Raw genomic sequence first — 23,840 nt, forward strand, 5'->3', positions numbered from 1 at the left:
TGTATCCCTTCCTCTCCCAGTGCAGCAAAATTCTCTCCTCATTTCGTATACCTCAATAATGAATTGTGCACCAGAAGCAATTTGGCTGGAAAGTTTCATTGCCATATCTATTAATAATCTGCATAGCATTTGGAGTGCTGTGTACTTTATAATACGTATCACTTCCACTTCACTACAACACTTTGTGATAGATCACCACTGTTTGTTTTCTAAAAGCAGGAAATCATGGCTAAATCTTAATGAAGGTCACCTATGAGGTTCTGTTACATGACATTCACAGCCAGGATGTTGAATGGAGTGGGTCACAGGGACCGTGTCATTCCAGTCACTACAGTGGCTCACTATTTGTTTCTGGGCCCAACTCAAAGTGCTTGAACGGATCTTTAAAGCCCTATAGAGCTTCCAACTGGAATACCGGAAGAACTGCCTACTCCCATATGAACCACGAGGTTGGTGAGACCAGGGGGAAACCAGCAGGATTTGTCTGCATGAGCTGTGACTCGATATCCAAACCCTCATGGTCCATGTTATTCCTCTGGGCATTGAGAGACACTAAAGGGGATCAAATGAGGAGGATTCTGGAAGTCAGTCAATCTCTTCTCCACTAGAAGAGAATTCCCAGGCAGGGTTCCCAGCCGAGCCCTGCTGACCCCTTCACTTCTGTAGTTTTTCTACCAACAGTTGGTCCCAGCTGTCTTTCTATCAACAGTCAGTGGATCTCTCTCCTGAGGAAGATTCTCTCTGCCACTCAGGTCATTTTTGATTGGCTGCACTTCCAAGAAGGAGGTTCTTAATTTTGGACAGGACATCATAGGGCCCAGCTACTGAAGGCACCAGAAGCTAGGTTTGGGTGAGAGTAGAGAACTAACATCTGGGCGCTCCCACTACTGTAATCTCAACCAAGCCATACCAGTTCTGTGCAGACAGCATTATTTAGGGCAGTATCTTTCATTGCAAAAGAACAATAAAGGTAGAACCATGCATATCTGCATTTTTTAAAGTAGCAGATTTGAAGTACAAGCTCCCTTGAGAATCACACTAGCTGAAAAGTGGGATAAGAATAAAATATAGTAGCCAATATTCACTGGAAGTGAGCACCACTGAACAAAGCAGAGTTTATTTTCATGTAGACCTGCTTAAGGGATAGCTCCCTAAACAAGCAAGTAGCAACAGACCTGTTCGTTTAAACTTGAGTGAGAGTACAGGGTTTTTTAACGTGAAGGGTTTTTTTTAGGGGGAAGGGGGGTTGTAGGAACCAAAGAGGCATGAAGACAAGAGAAGCTAAACCATCTCTGTTGCCTGCTTCTTATTTCTACACAACCCACTAATCATCCTGCTTTTTCCCAACTAGACTCACTTCTACACATAAAGAAGTAACAGAAAGACTGTGGGGAGGAAAGCTGAAAGCATATAGAAAGGGAAGGAAATTTAGCACCAAAAGCTACCACATGTCCCTTTTTCTGTTAATATCTATTTCTTCACCTTATACAAGATTGACAGGTTTAAAAAGACTAGATCTGCCATTAACACTTATAGCTGGAGTCCCTGACTAAACCAGATCTAGACCCTAAACCTAAATTCCCATTCCTTTATAAATTAAGAAATGTATATTAAAGAAATATAAATTAACTAAATTGTCCCTGCGAAAAAAAATTGTATAATTAATGTCCTATATACCAAAAATGTTAAAGATTGTCTATTTCTTAGCTCAGTCATCAACCAAAAGGGAGGCTGCAACCAAAAATCAGAAGGAGATTGAGACTGGGAAGGGCAGTCATGAAGGAGATAGAAAAGATTCTTAAGTGTAAGGAACTGCTCAGAACTTAAGATTCTTCAGTGTAATTAGCCTGCTCAGTCTCCTGAATTTTTTTTAAAAGCCTTGAGGGTAATATATGAGGGTCCAAATTGTTCCTCTCTCTGCTAATTTTTGTGTGCCCCAGATTGTAATGATAATAACAATGAAATAGCAATAACACAACCAAGAAATAGCATTATCAAGAATAAAAGGCAGCAGAGCTAACCATCATTCACATTACAAAGTAAATGTTTGCGAAAATAAATATATTAAATTAATATAAATCTCGTAAGAATAGGCAGCAGGCAGATGGCTGCAGAGATGCAATTCCATGATCAAGAGGCTATCAGAGACTGATAGGCACTAACCTTGCCTCTGACAGGTGCACCTGGAACCTGGCCTCTGCTGATCCTTCAGCGGCGACCAAGAAAATCTGTGCCATAGTATTTTTTATTATTGTGTGTGGGTGTAAAAGTTGGACAATGAAGAAAGCTGGCAAGAAGAAAGTTGATTTATCTGAACTGTTATGTTCTAGGAGAGTTTTAAAGATATCATGGACTGCCAAAAAGACAAAAAGAAAAAAAGGGGTGGGGGTGTCCAGATCAAATCAAGCCTGAACTTCCCTAGAAGCTAAAATGGCTAAACTGAGGTCATTGTGCTCGGGTCATATTATGAGAAGACAAGAGACACTGGAAAAGACAATAATGCTAAGAAAAGTAGAAGGCAACAGGAAAAGAGGAAGAGTCAATAAGGGAAGCCAGGCCTGAATAAGGCTGTTAATTGTAGGACATAAGAACATAAAAAGAATATAAGGACATTTTAGAGGTCATTAATTCATAAAGTTGTCATAGGTCAGAAGCTACTTGATGGCTTGAAATTAGATGGTTTGAAATTTAAGTTATTCAGTTGCAGGGATGAAGCAATAAAAGTAAAGTATTATTAGAAATAAGGAAGTTGCTTTTACCACTAACTTCATTCAGCTCACATAGCCTGGATATCATTGCTCAGTCACAAAGATAACTCTAAGAAGGTCTACTCAAAAGCAAGTCCCATTTTATCAGGAAGGCTCTCAGGAAAATGTTCCTTGAATGCAGTCACAAACTACAAAATCTCATTAAATGTGCCTTCCCCTCTACAATACATTAAAAAAACCCTGAGATACTATCCCAGATGTTTTGTCATCCATCTGCTATGAACACCAAAACAGGCCTCTTGTAGAAAAGCAAAACATAAATATTTCCTTATGTGTAATAAATTAATAAACATTACAATGAAATCTCAGCTAGATCAGGCTGAATCTATAATTACAACATCCAAAAGCAATCATGATGTCAGAATGAATCAGTCCAAATAGTTTTCTTTTTCTTAAAAATAGATGCAAGGTTGAATAAAATGCAAAAACATAAAAAGAGAAAGGCTGCTTGGGTGAAATTTTAAAGGGTAATTATACTAAGCACATAGTTGAAATTGAGCATTAAAACTCAACTCTAACTTTCATATTGATTAAGCTAAACAATACTTGAATTTTTTTCTGTGGTTCATCCTCTTCTACACTTACTGCTACAAGCAAACAAGGGAATCAGTAAGATGATACGGGTTTGTAGAACAGTGTATAATCCAAAACAAGAAACAACTTGAACAGTACAGTGTGCAAAAATGAAAAAATAAAATACAGCAACAGGCACTGGGGCTGTAACAACCATTAACAACATAAGATATAATGCTAACAACGTGCAAACTTAATACCAAAGTGTGCAATCATCAACAATTGTCCAAAGTTTTCCATAAGAATCTTGTAGGGTAATGCTAGTCTCACACAGTCATGAACAGCAAAGAACACATCCAGAAAGTTCCCCGGTACATGCCCATTTTGTAAGTATTAGTCCATTTCATCAGTGACGTGGTTCTGACTTGTCCACTGAATTTTTGGGATCACTATCAAAAATGGAACAATTAAGGCCGCTATGATTCTTTTGCAAGGGAACTATGTATAATTGCTCAAAACAAGCCCTGTTTTTTAAAAGAGATACGGCATCTGACGAAGTATCTGATGAATGGAGTTTTGACTCTTGAAAGCTTGTACCCAAAAAATCTCATTGGTCTCCATAAGGTGATACTGGACTTGAATCTAGCTGTTCTACTGCAGACCAACACAGCTACTTACACAGGTATAGAGCAGGGGTAGGGAACCTGTGGCTCTCCAGATGTTCAGGAACTACAATTCCCATCAGCCTCTGTAGGGGCTGATGGGAATTGTAGTTCCTGAACATCTGGAGAGCCGCAGGTTCCCTACCCCTGGTATAGAGGCTTCATAACTTGCAGAGAAAGTAGAAAGGAGCATGCAGCCACCAGGAGTGGTATTCCCTTTTAAACAAATAGCTAAAGGACCTTGTTTCAGAAAACAGCAACAATACTTTAATCTTCCCAGCCATACTGATACCATATTTTGGGGGGGCCTGGGCAGACTGTGTCTGGGGCCCCCTTCTGCCTACCACTAGGACCCCTAATGCCTTCTTTTCAACCTACCCACCTGCATGTTCCTCTAACTGTGCATCCTTCTCCTGGCTACATTCATGCCCTTTCCCCTGATAGTGCTGGCTGGTATGTGCAGCTGGTAGTGCTGCAACTGCTGGGATTGAACGCATTTCCCCATCAAGGCTGGAAAGCTGGGAGCATGGATGGTGAAGTGCTGCAAGCAAATGGTTGGGAAGGACACACAGACAGGTGGTAAAGAGGTGCATGGGTAGGGGGATCGTGACTATGGGCCTGGCAACTGCACCAGGCCCCAGCAACTGCCTCACCTCAAGATATGATATCACCCTGGATTAATAGGCTTTTGATAATGATTGCTCAGCCTAGAACTACGTCAAAAGGATGTCTTCCCTTCTTACTACTTGCTTCAAGGCACAAAAGTTTAACTAAGCTTTCTGGTAAACTCACTACAGGAAAACAACTGCCCTTTGTCAGACACATTTATTCACCAAGTAGATTTATCACTTGGGTAAGATAGTTCAGGTAGATTTATGAAGGATACACAATACGATTTTCAGTCTAGTCCTTCAGTTGTAGATCCCACACTCCTCAGACCCAGACCCAGAACTGGTATTGTCTCCTTAAACTGATTAATCAGAAACTATAGTATTAACTACATACTTCAAAAACAAAGAACTACAGAAAGGCTTCAGTTAGGGTCACTTTGTCAGTCTTGAATTGGGGGAATAGGTCACAAAAAAACATGGCATGGCTCACTTCTTTGAGAAACCTACATTAATTTTTAGTAAAGTGTTTCTTGAAACTGGCAGGGGCTTCTGTCACACTGAATTATATAAAGGGGCCATGATGCAGTGTGGATGAGCTTTAATGAAGTTTTATGTGGAGATTTCTGCCTTAGGATGCAGAGTTCGGCAAGATGACCTTCGACTTCCTTCCAGCTTAGTGGCTGAATACCGTACCTCTTCCAGACAGACACAAATTTAACTCTCCTTTCCTTACACAGTGGTTAACCTCATTCTTTATTTTGTTCTAGCTTCTGTATACTCATAGCTTTAGCAGCATATAATGAACACCATTTTATCATTTCAAAACAAACTCCATCACATTTGCCTCGTCATTTTTGTACACTTATCAGAATCTTAATCTCATTATGAGTTGTAGCAAAACTCAGAAATGCCACATCATACATTGATTTTGAAATTCATGAACAACCACAGGTAGTTTTTCTTTTCTTTTTTGGGATTAAACTTTTTTATTATCAAGACTTTAAAGACATATAAAGATCAAACAAACAAAAAGAGAGAGAAACACAAACAGTACACATAAGAGAGGGGAAAAGTTCTTGGTTTTGTCTGCACCAAATATAAACACACATAAAAGTTACCTACTTGCTCTCTAGTTAATTACAATTAATACAATAAATAATTCTTAATTATTATTGCTAATAAGCTTCACACATTTTTATATCTATTTTCCTGTTCTTCTGTTCCTCAAATCATCAATTCATTTTATTCTGTTTTATGCAAAAAGTCAGTCAGAGGTTTCCAATTATCAATGAATTTAAATTTTATTTTCTCTAATTGTAGTTCAGCTATCTCCACCAGTTCTAAAATTTCACAGACCAGGTACTGATGAAATTTTTCCAATTTTTGTGCTGCTAATGTCATATATGAAAACAAAGTTCAGTTTTTTTCCAAAAGAAAAGCCTCTGGTTTCATTTGTATATTAGCCTTTAAGATCTTCTGAACTGCTAAATAGAATTGGATCTAATTTTTTTTAGCTTTGTTACAAGCCCTCCATAAAATATTTTAAAAGTCCCTTCATGATGATCACATTTCCAACAGACATTAAAACATTTTATACATCTTCCCCAATTTCTCTGGTGGCAAATACCGACAATACATCATTTTATAAAAATTCTTTTTAAGACTGGAACTTAATGTAAACTTAAGACCCTTTAACAGGCTTTGAAATGGAAAAAGACCCTTCAACCACGTATTCCCCACTGTTCCATTTGTACATTATGTTCAAAGTTAATGGTCCATTTCATCATACATTCTTTCACTCGTTCTCCTGTTTCAAATCTCAACAAGAGCTTATACATTTTAGCAATAACATGATCATCGTTGGGACATAGTTCTACTTCCAATTCAGCCTTAAGAGCCTTCAAAACCATAAAATCTTTTATCTATTTTAAATCTAGTAACTGCATTAAAAAAACCTAATCGCAATTTTCCCCCCTTCTACTAATAATTGATCCCCTGATTTCACTTTAGTCTCTTTGTGAAAAGTGTAACAGTGCAATCCAGATGTGGGGGGGGAGTAGTAGCCAGGGACGGTGAGGCAAAGGGAGCACTGCTCAACCTCCAAAGGGGCTTCGGAAAATGCGGAAAGGATGGAAATCTGAAAAATGTCCTGCCATCTGAATCACCCCAAAGCCGAAGGAGGCTTAAATTGCACTTTTATGCAACATAAATCTGTGGGCTCAAACAGTGGCGTTCTGAGGTTAGAATGCCAGTGGAAGCCAACTAAAGTAAGCTCCATCCCTGAAAATGTCCTGGCTCATCCTACCCCGCGCTGACATCTGCCTGAATTTCAGTGTAGCTCTGCAGCAGCACCCACTGCCGGGTTTGGCAGCTGTGGAGCTGTAGGAACGCCTGGATGATGGAGTGCTTCCTCTCCCCAACCTGTATGGATGCCCCTGACGCTGGCAGTTTTCTGTTTATTAATTTTAAAAGCGGCTAGCAGACCAAATTCTTTCTGTTCCAACATAGAGATCAACTTCCTTTAAGAGATTTTTTTAAAGATCAATGCCAGATTGTCAGCAAATGCGCCCAGTTTATAAGACTCTTCCTTAATTTTTCTACCCTCACTCTTCTCACCAAGTTTTATCTTTCTATTCAGTACTTCCAGAATCACTACCAGAGATCACCGTGAGTCATCTTGTCTTGTTCCTTTTGTATTTCACATGGTTTAGTCAAGCCTCCTGTAACAATTATTTGTGCTGTTTATGATGTATAAATCAATTTTATCCATTTTATGAAATTCTCTCCAAAATCCATATTGTTCAAAACCTTAAACAAATAAAAAACCAGTTCGAATCATCACATGCTTTCTTTGCATCTAGACAAAGTGGCTTGTTTTTAATTATGTTTATTCAGATATTTCAAAATTGTCCAGTACAGTTCTGACATTAGTGAACTCCATACAGCATAAATAAAATGTCTTTAGGACATTTTTAAAAGCATTTTGGGGAAGAAGTTCACTCAGCTCTCTCCAACAAAATGTCTTCAAAATGTTCTATTTTTCTCAACCTGAGTTTTTAAATAATCACTAAACTACTGGTTGAAGATGTTTCCAGCCTACTGAGCAAACAAAAGAAAGTAAGAAACATTTTATTTCTCCCACCCAAACCTCTTACTTACATTTTCAGTACTTGTGCCCAGTGGTGGGATCTAAAAATTTTAGTAACAGGTTCCCATGGTGGTGGGATTCAAACTGTAGTGTAGCGCCAATGGGGCTGGGCGGGGCATGACAGGGGTGTGGCCAGGCATTCTGGGGGCGGGGCATTCCTGGGCAGGACTATGGCAAGGACGCAGCCGCTGCGCCGGTCCTTGGGGAAACGAATGCACTCAGGCGCAGGCTGCCACGCATGCCGGTGCACCTCCTGCTAGACTGCTTCAAGTTCTGCGCGCTACTGCTGAGAGGAGGGGCGTAACTAAGGGAAAAAATCATGTGGCAAAATCACCAATTAGTAACCCCCTCTCGGCACACACAAATGATTAGTAACCTACTCTCGGGGACCTGTGCGAACTTGTTGGATCCCACCTCTGCTTGTGCCCATTATTTTGTGTGCTGTGGCACATTTTCTGTGAAGATTCCCCACAGAGGTTTCCTCTGCGTGATTTCGCTGTAAAAAGCAGATAAAGTTTGTTTTGCCTAGTGATCCCGCACAAATGTAGTTTTCCTTTTTCTTGTTTTGAGGGGGATGTCTGCAAAGCTAAGGCAACATGATTAGAAAAGATGCAATATGCAGCTATTTGTGTCGCCATAATTTTGCAGACATTCTCCTCAAAGCAAAAAAAGGGGGGGGGGGTAAACGACACATGCACAGGATCACTAGGTAAAACAAACTTTATTCATCTAGTTTTCACACAAAAATCGTGCATAGATGAGCTGCAAGCAGAGGAAACCTTCACGGGAAACCTTCACCAAATAACAGAGAATTTCTGCAGCAGCAAAAGAAATGGCAGGTGCAACTATGAAATTGACAAGAGTTCCATACAGCAGGTGGGGGAAAAGATCCGTTTTGCCTGGCAAGACTTGTGTTTTCCCGCACTGTGGGAACACAAAATGCCAAAACTGATCTTTTTTTAAAAATCTGCAGGACGTTTTATTTCTGCTATGCAGAAATTACCATTGTCTTTTAATTTTCTTTTCAGTTAAAAACCATACTGATCTACTTGAATAACTTCTTGTAGCACTATTTTCAATCAGTTAAATTATAATAGCTTATAGTCTTTATTCAGTTATGATACTAGTCTATAATTTCTTGTCAAAGTTAGATTTTGCCCTTCTTTGGGAAATAATGTTACTTTTACTTCTTTCCATGACTCTGGCATCTTATCTCTTTACAAGTTGAAAATCATTGTATCTTGCAACGTTTGTAAAATTTCATCTTCAAAACATTTACAGTTCAAACCCAAAATGCCATCTGGACCTGTGGCCTTTCTTGATTTAATTTTTCTTGTAGCGTCTTACTGTTATGGCACCATTCACCATGCGACTCTACTCTACAGTGACTCTACTCTACAGGACTCTAAAGTGTCCCATCAGGCACCAACTTTTATATAAAATACTCCTCTGCCTTCATGTGGAACATACATTCCCAACAACATAGTTTTAACCTCAAGCAAGATAACTTCCAAGCCTATAAGTCTGTCATGCTCATCAGTCAATACCAATTTAGGATGTAAATGCAAGTTAATATGTAACATTTCTCTTTTTAATACTGGCTGAGATAAAGTCTTCACCTATAGATTTATGGCACAAATATTTTACAATCTTTTTTCCAATACAACTTATATCTTATTTTAGCTTTTCAAATGATGAAATATTTTTCTCTTCTTTTGTGGTGCATTAACTCCATTTATATTCCATGTTAGAATATAAACCCATATACATTTGTAATCCATAGTTGGGTTCCAAAGTTATCAACAATCTTGTCATCCAGACCAGTCATTTTCATTCCCTGTTGTAGACGGTCTGTTTCTAATTGGTCTTGATCTGAGTCTTCTGAAGTCTCTGTACCACTAAGATCTCTTTTGTATATATCAAGGAATTATAATGCCTTTTGAATCATCATACTCAATCTGAATCTGTGTTGCTTGGAATTAAAAGATACACCTTCCAGTTTTTCCCAATGAAACAATCTTGTTTCAACTTTTCAGTTAGGAAGGTATATTCTTTTCTATTGTGCAGGATTCTAATTAGTTTCCCACCCACCCCAAACAATCAAATCCACATTATCAGTTTTCAATCCTGTATCAAAATGCTGTTGTAGGCTAAGATGCTTCCTTTCCATCCTCTTCCTTTACAAATAAAACCAGTACAACTCTTGGGATCTTCCTCACTGCAGCATATCTGGAATTACAGACTTTGTCAACTTCAGTCTCCACATCTTTCTTTGCAATCTACAGAAAGTCGGGGCAGAAATAATCTGTTGTTTTCTATTTTTATCTTCATTCGCAGCTCCAGCCTTGAATCTCAAATAAAATTATTTCTCAATTCCAGCAGGGCAAGATTGTCCATTTCTCTTTCCAGATCTTTCAATAAGTTTCTTTTCCCTTCAAAGATTTCAGCTTTATCATTAGTTCGTTTAATCTTGATTTATAGAATTTTCCAGTTTTTTAACATCTTTTGCCACTTGTTTTCTTTTTTGAAAAACCTTTTATCCAATTAAATCTTTTCTCTATCTTCTTTCAAATGTCTCCCAATTTTTCTGTTAATCAAAGTATGTTTTCATGATCTCAAGTGTAACTGTTTTTTGGGAGCTATCTGAATAGATTTTTTTCCTTGTAATCATTATGAAATCAGCTCCAAATTAGAAAAAAAGTTTAAAAGATTATTTAAACTTTCAGCACCTCTTTATTTAGCAAGTGTCTTAAATTATCTACAGAGCTGCCACTGTTTACATTCCAAAAGTTTCCATAGCAACTGTACTTAATTGTTGCAATTATAATTTTATCATTCAGTATTACAGAATGTAGCCAGTCAGCTATATATTTCAAATAATTTCTGTTTCCATTTATATTTTGCTTCATTTCTGTTTTTATATTTCTACCTGGTTCTACAGCCCTAATCATATCGCACTCTTTATTGAACGTCCCATCTGTCAATTGAATTGCCTCAGTCTCTGCAATCCGCCTTGAGTCCAAGTGAGAAAGGAACTATAAATAACATAAATAAATAAATCATAAAACTGGGTTTACTATCTCTTCCCTGTGCTAATTAAAAATAAAATCATATCCCCCCTCCCAACATGGAAAAAAATCACTATGTCATCCTCATCAGCCCTTTATTCGTGGTGATCATTTACTAGGAAAAATCTTGTCATGATCAAGACAACAAAGAGCAACTGGGGAGATGGAAAAACTGTAGAACTTCCACAAAACCCAAGAGGGGATGTCAGAGTTTTAGTGAGAATAAATCCAAGAGAATGGTAAAAGGTCTGGATTCCATGTCCCATGAGAAGCAGCTACCGGTAGGTATGAAGAAGAGACGGGCAAGGGGTGACATGATAGCCATGTTTAAATATTTGAAGGGATGTCATGTTGAAGAGCAAGTAAACTTGTTTTCTGCTGCTCCAGAAACCAGGACAAGGAGTAATGGGTTGAAAGAACAGGAAAAAATATTCCACCTAAACATTAGGAAGAACTTCCTGATGGTAAGGGCTTTCTGACAGTGGAATACGCTGCCTTAGAGTGTGGTGGAGTCTCCTTCTTAAGAGTTTTTAAACAGAGCCTGGATGGCCATCTGTCAAGGGTGCTTTGATTATATATTCCTACATGACAGGAGGCTGGACTTGATGGCCCTTGTTGATCTCTTCCAACTCTGATTCTATGAGAATGAAGCTCTACTATTGTATCACTGTCACCCTGCTGCCATAACACAGCAGATGGTTCTTATGGTGCATTATTGCTAATGCACACCTATACTAGTTATATAGTCTCTGCAGCTGGACTGATTCCCCATAACAGCCCTGAACAAGCCATGCAGACGCAAGATGAATTCCTAACACACAGTTCCTTGAACATAGATGTACAAAAGTGATCAGGTCTGAGAAGCAGCCAGTGAATTTATTCCAAATTAAATAACTGTTTCCTTCTCAACCAATCTGCTGCGGAGCTAAGTGCCTTTCAACTGCAATCATCTCCAAACACACTGTACTGTCTGCATTTGTATGACCACACAGGGAATACTGAACCGTGGGCTGTTATATTAATAGCTCCCCTGTCTACAGTACTAAGACAGTGATACTTAACATTTCTTGTACAAGATACACTTCCTCTCTGGAGCCATTTGTAGCAGCAGCCAGCATTAGCTGCTCCCAGTGTAACATGGTCCACAAGGCCAAACTCACTGCTCTTATTTCCTTTGCTAGGATAGCAACCTATAAATATCTGTGGCAGAAACAACTATATTTACAGCACACTCAGAAATGACATTTAAATTGTGCACATGCAATGGCTTCAGTTTGATTAAATGTACAGGAACATATCCAGGGCAATCAGTGCAAGGCAAGAACTGGACTAAAACAATCTGATACGTAATTTTTTCCCCAATGTTCACATTACTCTGTTAAACCAAAACAGGATCCTGTCAAGAGGCAAAGGAAACACACACTTTAAGAGCTGGGCTGCTGCTTGTTTTGCTTTAAAATCTTAATATAGGAACTGACAAGTTTTTCCAACTTTGTTTTGACCAAGATCAGAAATAATTTGTTGCTCCTGGGCGACAAAAAATTATTTCTACTTTCCAATCCCTCTTGAAAACCCAAAATTGCTGTTTTTTCCCAGTCTTTCAGTGAGTACACATATGTTAATACCATGCCAGTATCAAACTATCGCTCATCATTCAATGAAACACACAAGACTACGGGAACAACATTTCACCCTGCAAGTAACTCTGGAGGGTTCATCACTATGTCAGTTGTTAGCGTTGCATAGTGGTTAAGAGCAGGTGCACTCTAATCTGGAAAATCAGGTTTGTCCCCACCCTGCCTTGAGCTGTGGAGGCTTATCTGGGGAACTAGATTAGCCTGTGCACTCCAACACACTCCAGCTGGATGACCTTGGGCTCGTCACAACTCTTCGGAGATCTCTCAGCCCCACCCACCTCACAGGGTGTTTGTTGTAGGGGGGAGGGAAAGGAGACTGTAAGTCCCTTTGAGTCTCCTTACAGGAAAGAAAGGCAAACTCTTCTTCTTATAACAGGCAGCCTTATTTCAGAAAAAATTTCAAAAGGCATTTATTTTTAGACATGCATACATGCTCCAATCAAGTAGAGTCTGATTCTATTTAATGAGGCAGAAGGGGTTAGAGCTCGTCACTGAAGGCCTCCGCAGGGCTAGGAACAATTAAAGTTTCCTCAAGAACAGTTAAAGCCAAGCAGATCTGTTCTGGTCACAGCCAAAGAAGCATATGGCTACATCAAAACAAAATGTACAGAAAACGTCACTTAGGCTTAGAGAAAGAACTGCTGTGTCCTTGAGGGAACAATGTTCCTATCAGCGATAATGCAAGCTGCAGGATACACAACGTCATATGGAGCACCATATTTTGGAGGGGGGTGGAAGGGAAGAGACCACTCTGCCTTTAGACCCAATGAATTTACAAGGGAAACAATCAGGAAAGAACTTATGCTCTCTAGCAGCTCTACAAGCATCCCAGAGAGGTTCCATCTGAGAAAGATTACTCCAAACAGGAGAAACTCCAAATTAGTACATCACGCAGTTCATTCTCATAAATGAATGCCAATTATCTTACATATAAACAGCAGCTCATTTGGCTCTTTATCTTAAGAGATGATGAACTAATTGTTAGAGCAGTGCACTGCCCTCTGAGGTGCGCACACACATTGGGCAACCACCACGACAACGAACTGGAAAGGGGAAATAATAGTTCTCTGTGCCAGCAGAGCGCAGATTCATTGATGTTTCATCTCTGCCCTTGCAAGGTCCCTAACAGGGGCCCTTTCCGCACAGCGGAAAGGGTGCCTCTCTACCAGCAGAAATTATGCCGGTGGAGGAGAGGGGGCCGTTTTCATGGGAGCGTGCGAGCGGCCCCGCAGAGGCCAGCACAGAAGAGGCGGCTCCGCATGGAGCCGCCTCTTCTGCGTCCCCCAGCGTCGGTCTGGAGGGCTGCAGGGACCCGCCCATGCTGCCCTCAGAGGGCAGCGTGGGAGGGTCCCAGCAGCCCTCCAGACCAACACTGGAGGACGAGGTAAGGGGGGGAACGGGAAAGCGGCGCCTTTGGCGTGGTGCGATGGGAAGGCGGCACTTTCCAAAAACCTCCCTCGGGAAGGGAGGTGGAAAGCGGCGCCTTCACATCGCTCGGGGCCGCACAGGACTGCGCTGCTGCGTTGCCTGTGCGAACAGCTCCCCAGGGACCGGTGTTTTTCTGTCCCTGGGCCGCTGTTTTTGGCTCCATGCAGAAAGGGCCAGGGTTTTTTAAAAACTCTGTACAAAATTAGTCATCAAAATACTTTTAGAGGAGAGGGCTGCCATAGGGAAGGTTATAGAGGCAAAGGAAATGATTGTTCTGTTCTTGAACAGGGTCTGAAGGTGGTGGTGGGGTTTGTCCTACCTCCCATACACACCCAATAACCACCACCACCCATTACAAAATTCAGGAAGTCATTCAATTCCACTAGGCAGAAAGGAGTGCTACAATACTGGGAGACTCCAACATTTCGTCCTCAGCTTAACAATGTCACTCATTATAGACTCTCTACTTTGTTCTGTAGCAGTCACTTGCTTCAGATAAAGCACCCCACCATCATGACACACTGCAAAATTACTTAGTAAGGCGGAGTCTACAAAGTAAGATACTTTTAGAACACTGTCTTCTATACCAACAGAAGCAAGCCCAATAAAAGATATCAGTTTACCCTTCTCATTTTTCTCATTGTCTGCAACCCATGGAGCAACAATTGTCCCCACTTAAGTAGCAACTAGATCGGGCAACACTGAAGTGCTGGAGTTTTGGTTTAACAAACTTGATAGAGAGAGCAATACCTTCTTGCTTGCTTGGACCCAAAGCAGAGAGAGTGTAGTGTAGTGACAGCTAGCATGGTGCAGTGGTTATAATGTCAGACTTGGATCTGTAAATTCCCAAACTGATATGAAAATCTGCTGGGGGCCAATCATATTCTCTCAGCTTAACCTACCCCAGAGGGTTGTTGTAAGGATAAAAGAGGGAAGAACAATGCTTTATATCCCCACTGGGGGAAAACGCAGTGTACAAATGAAATTAAGTAAATTAAAATTTCAGTGTGCAATTCAGAACAAAATTTCAAGCAAGAATCACCCTTCCCCCTATTTGCTATCTTGAATTACTGACTTTAAGCCATGATACATTTCTACAACAGTACATGCTGTGACAAAAAAATAAAAATAAAACAAAAGCCAAGCCTGGGAATAGGCAGGGCATACTGATACAGATTTATTTTAGGAGGTTACATACCAGGGAGGGTTTGACAAAGAAATAGGAAATAACATCGAGTCTTGTACATCAGCCAGATTGCTAAAGAATTTAACATCCTTTTTCCAAGCTCTCATCAACCTTTGCTATAAATAAGGATGCCAACCAAATGAAAGTCTGTAAGTACAGAACCACATGATGAACAATGTCAGTATCTTCCAGGCTTCCAGAAACTCATTAATAGTCATCCAGAATACAGCTGGGGTGAGCGGGGGGGGGGGGGGGGGAGACACACACAGAGAGAGAATGAAGCTTTATTCACACTGCATCCTGCTCTTGCCCTCTAGCAAGCACAAAACATTTAAATACAGATTACAGAATGATAGCGTACCACATTTCTGCATTTGCGAGATCCCGGGGTGCTTTCAACTGAGCATCCTGTGGTTGACTTGTACAGAATTAGCACAAAGGGCAGCTTACTAATAATTGCCAGCAGTATCTTGACATTTTAACACATGTCAAATAATCACAGGGTAGCATTAACTGACAGCACATTTGTATAAGTTGCAGAGATCTTTTTTTTTACAAGCCTACACATCTAAAAATAATGAACCACTTTAACACTGAGATTAGTCACAAGTCTTTAACCAGGAATGATTCAGTCATGGCTGCAATCTTCCCCAAGTTCAGAGTGAACCCAAACATGAAAAGTATTTGTCTGTTCATCAGTTTTTGTCCTGCTGCTGCTGCTGGAATAGCCACCCAGAGATTTGACAATGACGAGCGTAAACAATAGCACATTCTGAAACATAATCCATGGGGTTATTTTTTCCTGCTAACATGACAGAACAGAGATCTTTTTAAAAAGGGGGGGGGATGGGAACGGCAATGGGAAGAGGCCATGCCAAAAGGTGGACATCAGCCCCAACACACGAGAAGTTACTTTAAGGGGGGATTTTCCTCTTGGCAAAGTGCAGCCTCGTTATTCTTAACCTCTCCTAATAGTCAGTTCTTGTTCCAAGGTATACCTGCACTGAAGAAGATTTTCACAGAGATAGAAAGGCAGAAACATAGTTAAGGCCGCGAGACCAGAAGCTTTCATATGAGAGGAGCTACCAGTATTGAAAACGCTTCAAACCAGAATTTATCACCACCAATACTTCTTCAAAACTGGATGTCAGTTCAGGAGCATAATGCAGAACAGAAACACTGTTATTGCACAATTAATACTTGCATTCAGTGGCAATGAAGGAGGAGCGCAATACAATCTGAAGGCAGATAAAACAGATGCAAAACAGCTGGATGCAAATGGGCTGAGCAAAAATGAGAGAGACTCTGTATCAGGCAACAAGAAAGAACCTTCTCCCAAGAAATGGACTGGAACCCATGAGCAGGCTGTGGACTACTCAGCTATTCCCAAGTAGTGGACCAGAACCCACAAGCAGGTTGCAAGACAGCAAGGCATTAGAGATCCGTGAAAATATACCAATGCTGTTCTTAAAGGTGTTTAAGAGGTGGCTTCAAGTAGGGGAATGAGACACATGGGCAACTCAAAAGCAAACAGAAGATCAGAGTCTGGCAACATCGCTTGCTTCCAAAAGATTTTGACAATACCAACACAGTGGGTTGGAGAGGTGCCATATACAGAGTCAGACCACTAACCAGTAAAGGTCAGTATTGTCCACTCTGGCAGGCAACAACTCTTCAGGGTCTCAGGTTGAGGTATTTTACATCACTTACTACCGACTCTTTTTTATTTGAAGATGCCAGGGATTAGGCATGGGACTGCAAAGCATCTACTTGAACACATGATGCTGCTTTAAACTGAATCAGACCATTGGTCCACTGCAGTCAGCAACGTCTGGCAGCTGTTCTCCAGGGTCTCAGGCAGAGGTCTTTCACATCATCTCCTGCCTGATCCTTTAACTAGAGCTGCTGAGGACTGAACCTGGGATCTTCTCTGTGCCAACCAGGTGCTCTACCAATGACCCATGGCCCCTCCCCCCTCTGCTACTGCATGTTGCCTCCCCTGCCTGCCTGGCAGTTTCTCTCCAGGGTGGTCTCTCATCCTATCCCACCACCTGATCCCTTCAACTGGAGACACAAGGCGCTGAGTTTGGGGACTACTGGATGCCAAGCTCTACTGCTCAGTCATGGTCTCACCCTTCCCCTACAATGGGGAGGTGGAAAGGTCAGAGATGTGCCAGGGTTCCCTACAAGCAAATACAGGGGGAAAAAACCTCAGGAAGAAAATATATTATTGACAATACAAGAATATATGGACAAGGTTTGTATATATCAGGTGCTTTATTCCCAGCATTACTGAATAGGTCAACCAGAGCCTATAAAACACCTGTAGGATGAAAGAATGCAAAGGTCTCAGAGAATGTACGTTATGCAGAGCAGGTAGAAGACCTGCATTGGATGCAAACAGATCCAGGTTTGATCCCAGGTAGCCCCAGTTAAAAGGATCAGGTAGCAGGTGATGCAGGAAATCTCCAACTGAGCAGCCGGAAAGGCACAGCATGCTATTAAACCTTTCCAGACCAACCGTCCGACTCTGTACAAGGTAGCTTCATCATTCATGTGCTCGTGAAAGGCGATCGGCTTACATATCCGCATTTGAACACTGACAATATTTCCCCCCAAAGGCTAGGAAAAGTACATAAAATCACCAAATGCTCGCGTCGCCGGCAGAAGGTAAAGCCTGTGCACAGTCGGGGGCGGGGATGCTGAGCTTGGGGACCGTTTTTTTTCCCGAGGGATGGCCATTTCCCCCCTGCCCAAGGTCAGGAGGTGAGTACGGAGATGGGAAGGCAAGGCGACCTCTGCAATGAGGGGAGGGGAAGCCCCCCACCCATCCACCCACCCAGGTGTTTGGCCACTTGGGGCGGGGCAGCAAAGGCAAGCTGGGTGGGAAGAGATGGTGATTGGGGGGGGGCGGGCGGGAGAGTGGGCGGGGGGCGAGCAGGGGGTGGGGGGGAGGCTCTGCTTCCTCACCGTAGACCCGCAGCCACCCCTGCAGCTGACACACCGACTCTCTCAGGATCCTTTCCAGCGTGCTGGCCGCCCCGGCCAGATCGGCGGGTCCCGGCAGAGAATTCTTGAGGCGCTCCAAGCAGGAATCCGCTCCTTCCCCGGACGACCGCGCGCCAGAAGCGCCGGGCTCCATTCTCCCTGCCGTGGGGGTCCCTCGCAGCCGCCCTCGGCTCTGTGGGGCTCACTTTTCTGCAGAGGACCCGCCCCCTTCGCCGGTCACTGCCCCGCCGCCCGACCCGGCTGCATCCCGAAGCCGTCACCCGGCATGGTCTCCCGCCCCGCAGCCGGCGCTCACCCGGACGCCGCTTCTCCCTCCTTCGCGGCTGCCCCGAGGGGCTCTATCCCAGGGATAGAGGCAAAAAGAATGGATCGCCGAGTTGCCGGCCACCCGGCTAGCCTCCCTGCCTCGGGCGGGCATGGACACAGAGAGGCCAGGCGTGATCAATCGCCCATCGACTCGGACGTGCACTCTCACACCTCCTCCTCCGTCCCAAGTAATCTCCTCCCTCCGTCAGCTGCTGATTGGCTGTATGCAAATAAGGCAGAGTGCTGTGATGGGACTCCCAGGGATTGCCTTCCTCTTTCCTCCGCCAACAGCGGCAGAGTCATTCTAAGCAGGAACTGAAGGCAGGAGGGAGTTGCCCTCTGTGTTGTGGGAAGGCCCTGTGGCTCTAGGGTGGTTTTCTTACTCCAAGTTGTAAAGGAGTCCTGTAGGTTTGCTCTTAGATATGTTTCAAAGGGTTTTCTCGATTGTGGTAGGATTGTGGACAATATGAAACAAAGAGGTTTTTTTTTATGTTAGTCTCAGCATAACCAAGTGACCTTCAGCCATCATTAGTTCTCATAATTCATTTTTAAAATTTTTTCAAACTTATATACCGCCCAACCCCCGAAGGGCTCTGGATACATGATGGAAGGTTGGGTGTCACCAATATGCAGGTGGCACGCAGCTCTAAATTTCACTGTCCAAGTCTTCAGATGTGTTTACCTTGGTTCTGAATCACAGCTTTGAGGCTGTGGTCAAGTTTAAGACAGAACAAACTGAAGCTGAGTTCATAGTAGACAGAGATAATGCTGGATGGAAAAGCTGATATTCTAGAGGAGTTGAATCCACTTGTTCTAGATGCAGTAGTGATGGCTTTTTCAGAGCAGGTTAAGAGTTGGGGGTGTTCATAAATCTGCCTTTCTATTTGAAAAGCAGGTTGGCGAGGAAGTGAAGTTGTGGCTGGCTGATGGACACCTGAACCCAACACTGTCCCTCCCCACTAAACTTTATCTACAGCAGAAAGCCTTAACTATGGAAATTAATTAGGTGAGAATGGACAAAAAAGAAGGGGTAAAGTCTAAGCCTGAAAAAATTCTTCCCTAACTGGAGCAGAGCCTTTCAAATGGGAAGCAGAGAGGGCAGCTAAAATGGCTGCAAGGCAAACACGAGGCTCAGAGAATTTCCAACATGCTGAAGATTTTGCTACAAAGCAGATCTTGATCCTCATGGTACAGCAACAAAGAACTCTGTTTTCCAAACAGAAATCTTTTATGGAGACGATAACCTTCCAGCTTACTGAAATAAAGGGAAGTTTGAAAGAAGTTTCAACTACAGCAAACACAGCAATAGATATGGCACTTACTCAACAGAGTTCTAATGCTTGCAACAAAATGAGGGATTGCTAAAAGGAAAAGTTCAAAACCTTGAGGATAGAGCATGTTGGAATAATTTGTGATTTCACAGTTTTGTTGAAAAAGTGGAAGGCAAAGATGCATCTCTCTTTATCTCTACCTGGCTAGCTAACGTCCTGCAGATGAAAGATTAAATATCTCCAGTAATTGAAACAGCCCACCAGATTGGTCCTTTATAAGATAAAATATATATTCTGCATCATAGATTGAAGGAGAACATTTTACATGTGGCTTGGAAAAGGCCTTTTTGCCTTTTCAAGAAACCCAGATACAAATTCTTCAGGATATATCAGCAGAGACTTTGGGAACGTGACAGCAACTTAAATTAGTCACAGAAACTTTGTACAACAGATACAAATTAAACTGGTAGTGAACCATAAAAGCACCTTTCTCGCAGCCACTAAAGAATCTCAGAGCACTACTGGAATCTTCAACATTGATCCTCCTACTGAAATTTTCTTCTGAAGAACAACAATACTCAAACCTGGATGACAGTAAGATGGTGGGCAACCCATCCATGAGTCCAGGCAGGTGGCCTCAGCCGTGCCAACCCACCGCTTCCAAAGGGGCTTCCTGGCAGTGTGGGGAGGCTTCAAGAGTGTGAAAGCCTCCCCACTGCCAAGAAGCCCCCTTTGGGTGTAATACACTTATGCCACCAAAAAGTGTGACTTAAGTCTCAAATCTCAGCTGCCGGCATAATGCACTGAATGGCTGGGAGGGAGCCAACTAATGTCGGCTTCTCCTGTGACCCGCTCCTACTACGCTAGGGCAGCAGGGGTGCTGAGATGCAGGGCCACAGTAGCCACATGCCAGCGTTTTCACCCCACTGCCAGGATAAGTGCCCCAGGGAGGGCAAAACTCCCAGCACAACACTTCCACCAGCAGATTTGCCCACCGTCTGAGATGAGGTTCTAAGACCCTTTCAGAAAAACAAACGTACCACTTTGAAATGAGTCTATAGCAACCGCCATTCTATCTAAACTGAACTTTAAAATGAGGAAGTAATTGTAGGTGGTGACATTAAGCATGTTTCCAGTGTAGCTTGAACAGGTCTAAATCTAAGCTGAGAGGTACTCAAGGAAGAGGTAATGAAACTGTTCTACCCAGGTCAGGATCTTGAGACTTTTTTTAAAATTTCTGGAGAAAGCGCCATGACATGGAAAACAACTATACATTTTACTCCCTGACCATAATATCCACAGCAGAATACACCTGATTCTTGCATCCTTCTGTTCAGCCTCTCAAATATTACAAGCCAATACTGGTGTTTAAGCATGGTCAGAACATTAATGGTTATCCTGTTTGATATCTGGGAAAGTAAATGATAGAAAGGGACCCAATTTACTTTCATTGAATGAAAACGTGAATCAAGGAGTTCAGGGGAAAAAACCCTCTATCTACTTTCTCTAGCCCATGCACAATTTTATAAACCTCTAAGTATAGAAAGTCTTTGGGTGGTTTATTTATTTTGCAGCTGTTTTCTTGTGATATAATAACAATGCTGTCACAGCACATAGTGCTTTATCTTCTTTATCATCCATTTGTCCATCTCTCTCACAGCCCTTCCCTGATGTTTCCTATTGTCCACTTACGGTACTTAATCAGAATCTATAATCTGCCAGTTCTCTTTCACTTAATATTGGTCCTGAATAGGAAGCAAAGAAGGAAAGAAATGAAATCTGTTGTATGACATTTAAAAAGTGATTAAAATTTCATAGACAAGTGATTACTTCATTAGTGTTAGCATATTGATAAATGCAAGAAACTTCTTTCAGCAACTATGGCTGCCATCCTAAGAAGACTTTCTTGTGAATAAACCTAGTTGATTAACAGGACTTATTTTATGACAGAATGGCTTAGGTTGTTCCCTTGCTGTTCTTTTGGCCCTGAGACCCTGACCTTTCATTGACTCCTGCCTTTGCCTGCATATCTCACTCGTCTCTATTTTTTTCTTCCTCAAAAGTCTAAATTAGTTGGTTCTGGAAACTGTCCAAACTATACTTCATCAAGGCATACACTGTGGAATACATACAGTGCTCCCAGCAGAGAGACCATTTAATTTCAATTTGATTGTTTAGAAATTAGTATTATAATTAACATAGTGTACTTTATATAGAGAGAGAGACAGAGAGAGAGGGTAACCTTGGGCTAGTCACAGCTCTACAGAGCTCTGTCAGCCCCACCCACCTCACAGGGTGTTTGTAGTGGCGGGGGGAGGGAAAGGAGACTGTAAGCCCCTTTGAGTCTCCTACAGGAGAGAAAGGGGGTATAAATCCAAACTCTTCTTCTTATATGTACAGGAATCTAGGGAAATATTTCCCTGAGAATGTAGCCCTGATGTCTTTGGGCTGTCCTGGATGCCTTTTTCATATAAAGACCACACAGTCTTAGCCTCACTGTGCATTTTGTTGGTCAGATCTTCTCTGAGTCACATTGCAGCTGCCCCACAATCTTTTGCTTTGGCAAGTCAGAGCAACTCCTTCCTTCTTCAATGGGTATGCCTGTCCCTCCTAAAACTTCCGTCTTCAGTTGTTACTCACCTCTATGTTGCACCCTCAGCTAGTACAGGTCACACAAGTGACATGATGACCACCATATAATTTTTTCTTTTAGAGATGGTATGAGGCAGATCGATGTGTACAGACAGGGGAAAGACAGAGAAAATATATGAAAGACAAGCATATCTTGTCTTCCCCAATATCCATGGGACATTTGAAAATCTTAGTTATTTGGAGCAGATTAATAAAAAGAAAATCATCACTTTCATTCTAAGAGTCACTTGTTTCTTCCTTTCACAAAGGAAGGCTTAATATGCAGAGAGCTGGAAGGCAATTTCCAGACTATTTAATGTCCTTTCTCAGCTGGAAAGCTGTCAAATCCTGCTGGGATTAAAGTCATTAATAGGTTCCTTGGTGCAATCAGTCAGATAAATCTTTAATCAGATATTTAAAATGTGATCTATGGAGAGATAGTGGGTTTGAAATGCGAACTGCCCCAACAGGTGGAAAGGAGAGGTGACTGTGCTTATACTACTATGGCTATGGATATTTCCAGCTGGGACTGACCCTTTCTTTTAAAATGAACATTTTATAGTAATTATGTACATTTTGTTAAAATTCTGTCTCATTTACCTTTTTGTCCAGAATCCTTACAACCTTCTGTAGTGATTTTAGAGTGACCTAAGTTCAGATCCTCACAGTGCGAGGTCTTGAGCTAATCACTTATTCTCATCCTCACATTACAGGGTTGTTGTGATGATAAATTGGAGGAAAGAGGAACCGTGTATGTTGATTTGAACTCTTGGAGGAATGGTGATAGAAATACTACCGACTGATAGATTTTGCAAAGTGAGTTTGCCCCATTTTATTTCCCTCAACCCAGGATTTTCAAAAATTGCTAAACCAGTGATTCTTTTGCATCATCCCGGGTTGGAGCCACTCCTGCGTGAACAGTCAGGCAGGAGACGTTTATTTCCCCCCCTTCCACCAGTTCACTTTAAGTTCTGTGTCAGCACTGTCAGGCCTGCCATTCTGTGCAGATCACCCATCAGGTTGTGGGAAGATTCTCTGAGCTCCCAACAAGGTACAAAGTCCCCCAAGCATGTTTTCTCCCCCTGGTAGTGAGTATGACCGATCTACAGCAACGCATTCATTATTGCCCTGCTGTTGCAGGGAGGCCCCCCCCCTTTTTTTGCTTTTTTCATTTTGGCTGTTGCATATGTGCAGCTATGCCGGTGCAGTCAATCATATTGTCAGACAGGTTCCGGTTCCGGCAGGCGAGAGGGAAGTACGCCTTCATCTTCTCCTCCGCAAGTTTTTATCTGTTATTTGCTATTTTACCAAACAATTCTCAAAATGGTTTTTTTGTCTTCGCCCTTACTATTAAGCTAGCTAACTGCTTAAATGTCTCGAATACTTGCAACCTGCAACTTGAGACAAATTGCAGGTTGTCATTATCAAGCAGCTTACTGATAGTAAATCATCGTAGTAGTGGGCGTTGAGCTGAGGAATTCCTCTGAACTTAATGCCGGACTGTTCTATTCTGTGTAAGAGTGGTTTGCTAATTACAATGGGAAATAGGAAATGCAGACGCTCCTCTCCCAATCTATCGGGACAGAAGAAACAAAAACAAAG

The 23,840-nt window shown here is 42.0% G+C and overlaps 1 protein-coding gene across 3 annotated transcripts in view; it reads right to left on the bottom strand.

Annotated features, from left to right (window-relative positions):
• Positions 1 to 18,487, bottom strand: part of RASAL2 (RAS protein activator like 2) — a 319,429-nt gene extending 300,942 nt beyond the window's left edge. For all 3 annotated transcript variants that reach the window (XM_048482483.1, XM_048482478.1, XM_048482477.1), the window contains exon 1: positions 17,992 to 18,487. In XM_048482483.1, coding sequence (XP_048338440.1) covers positions 17,992 to 18,163 — 172 coding nt within the window. In that variant the 5' untranslated portion in view covers positions 18,164 to 18,487. The remainder of the gene's footprint in view (positions 1 to 17,991) is intronic.
• Between the last annotated feature and the right edge of the window lie 5,353 nt (positions 18,488 to 23,840).

Source organism: Sphaerodactylus townsendi, unplaced genomic scaffold (assembly GCF_021028975.2).
Source record: "Sphaerodactylus townsendi isolate TG3544 unplaced genomic scaffold, MPM_Stown_v2.3 scaffold_18, whole genome shotgun sequence".
NCBI lineage: Eukaryota > Metazoa > Chordata > Lepidosauria > Squamata > Sphaerodactylidae > Sphaerodactylus > Sphaerodactylus townsendi.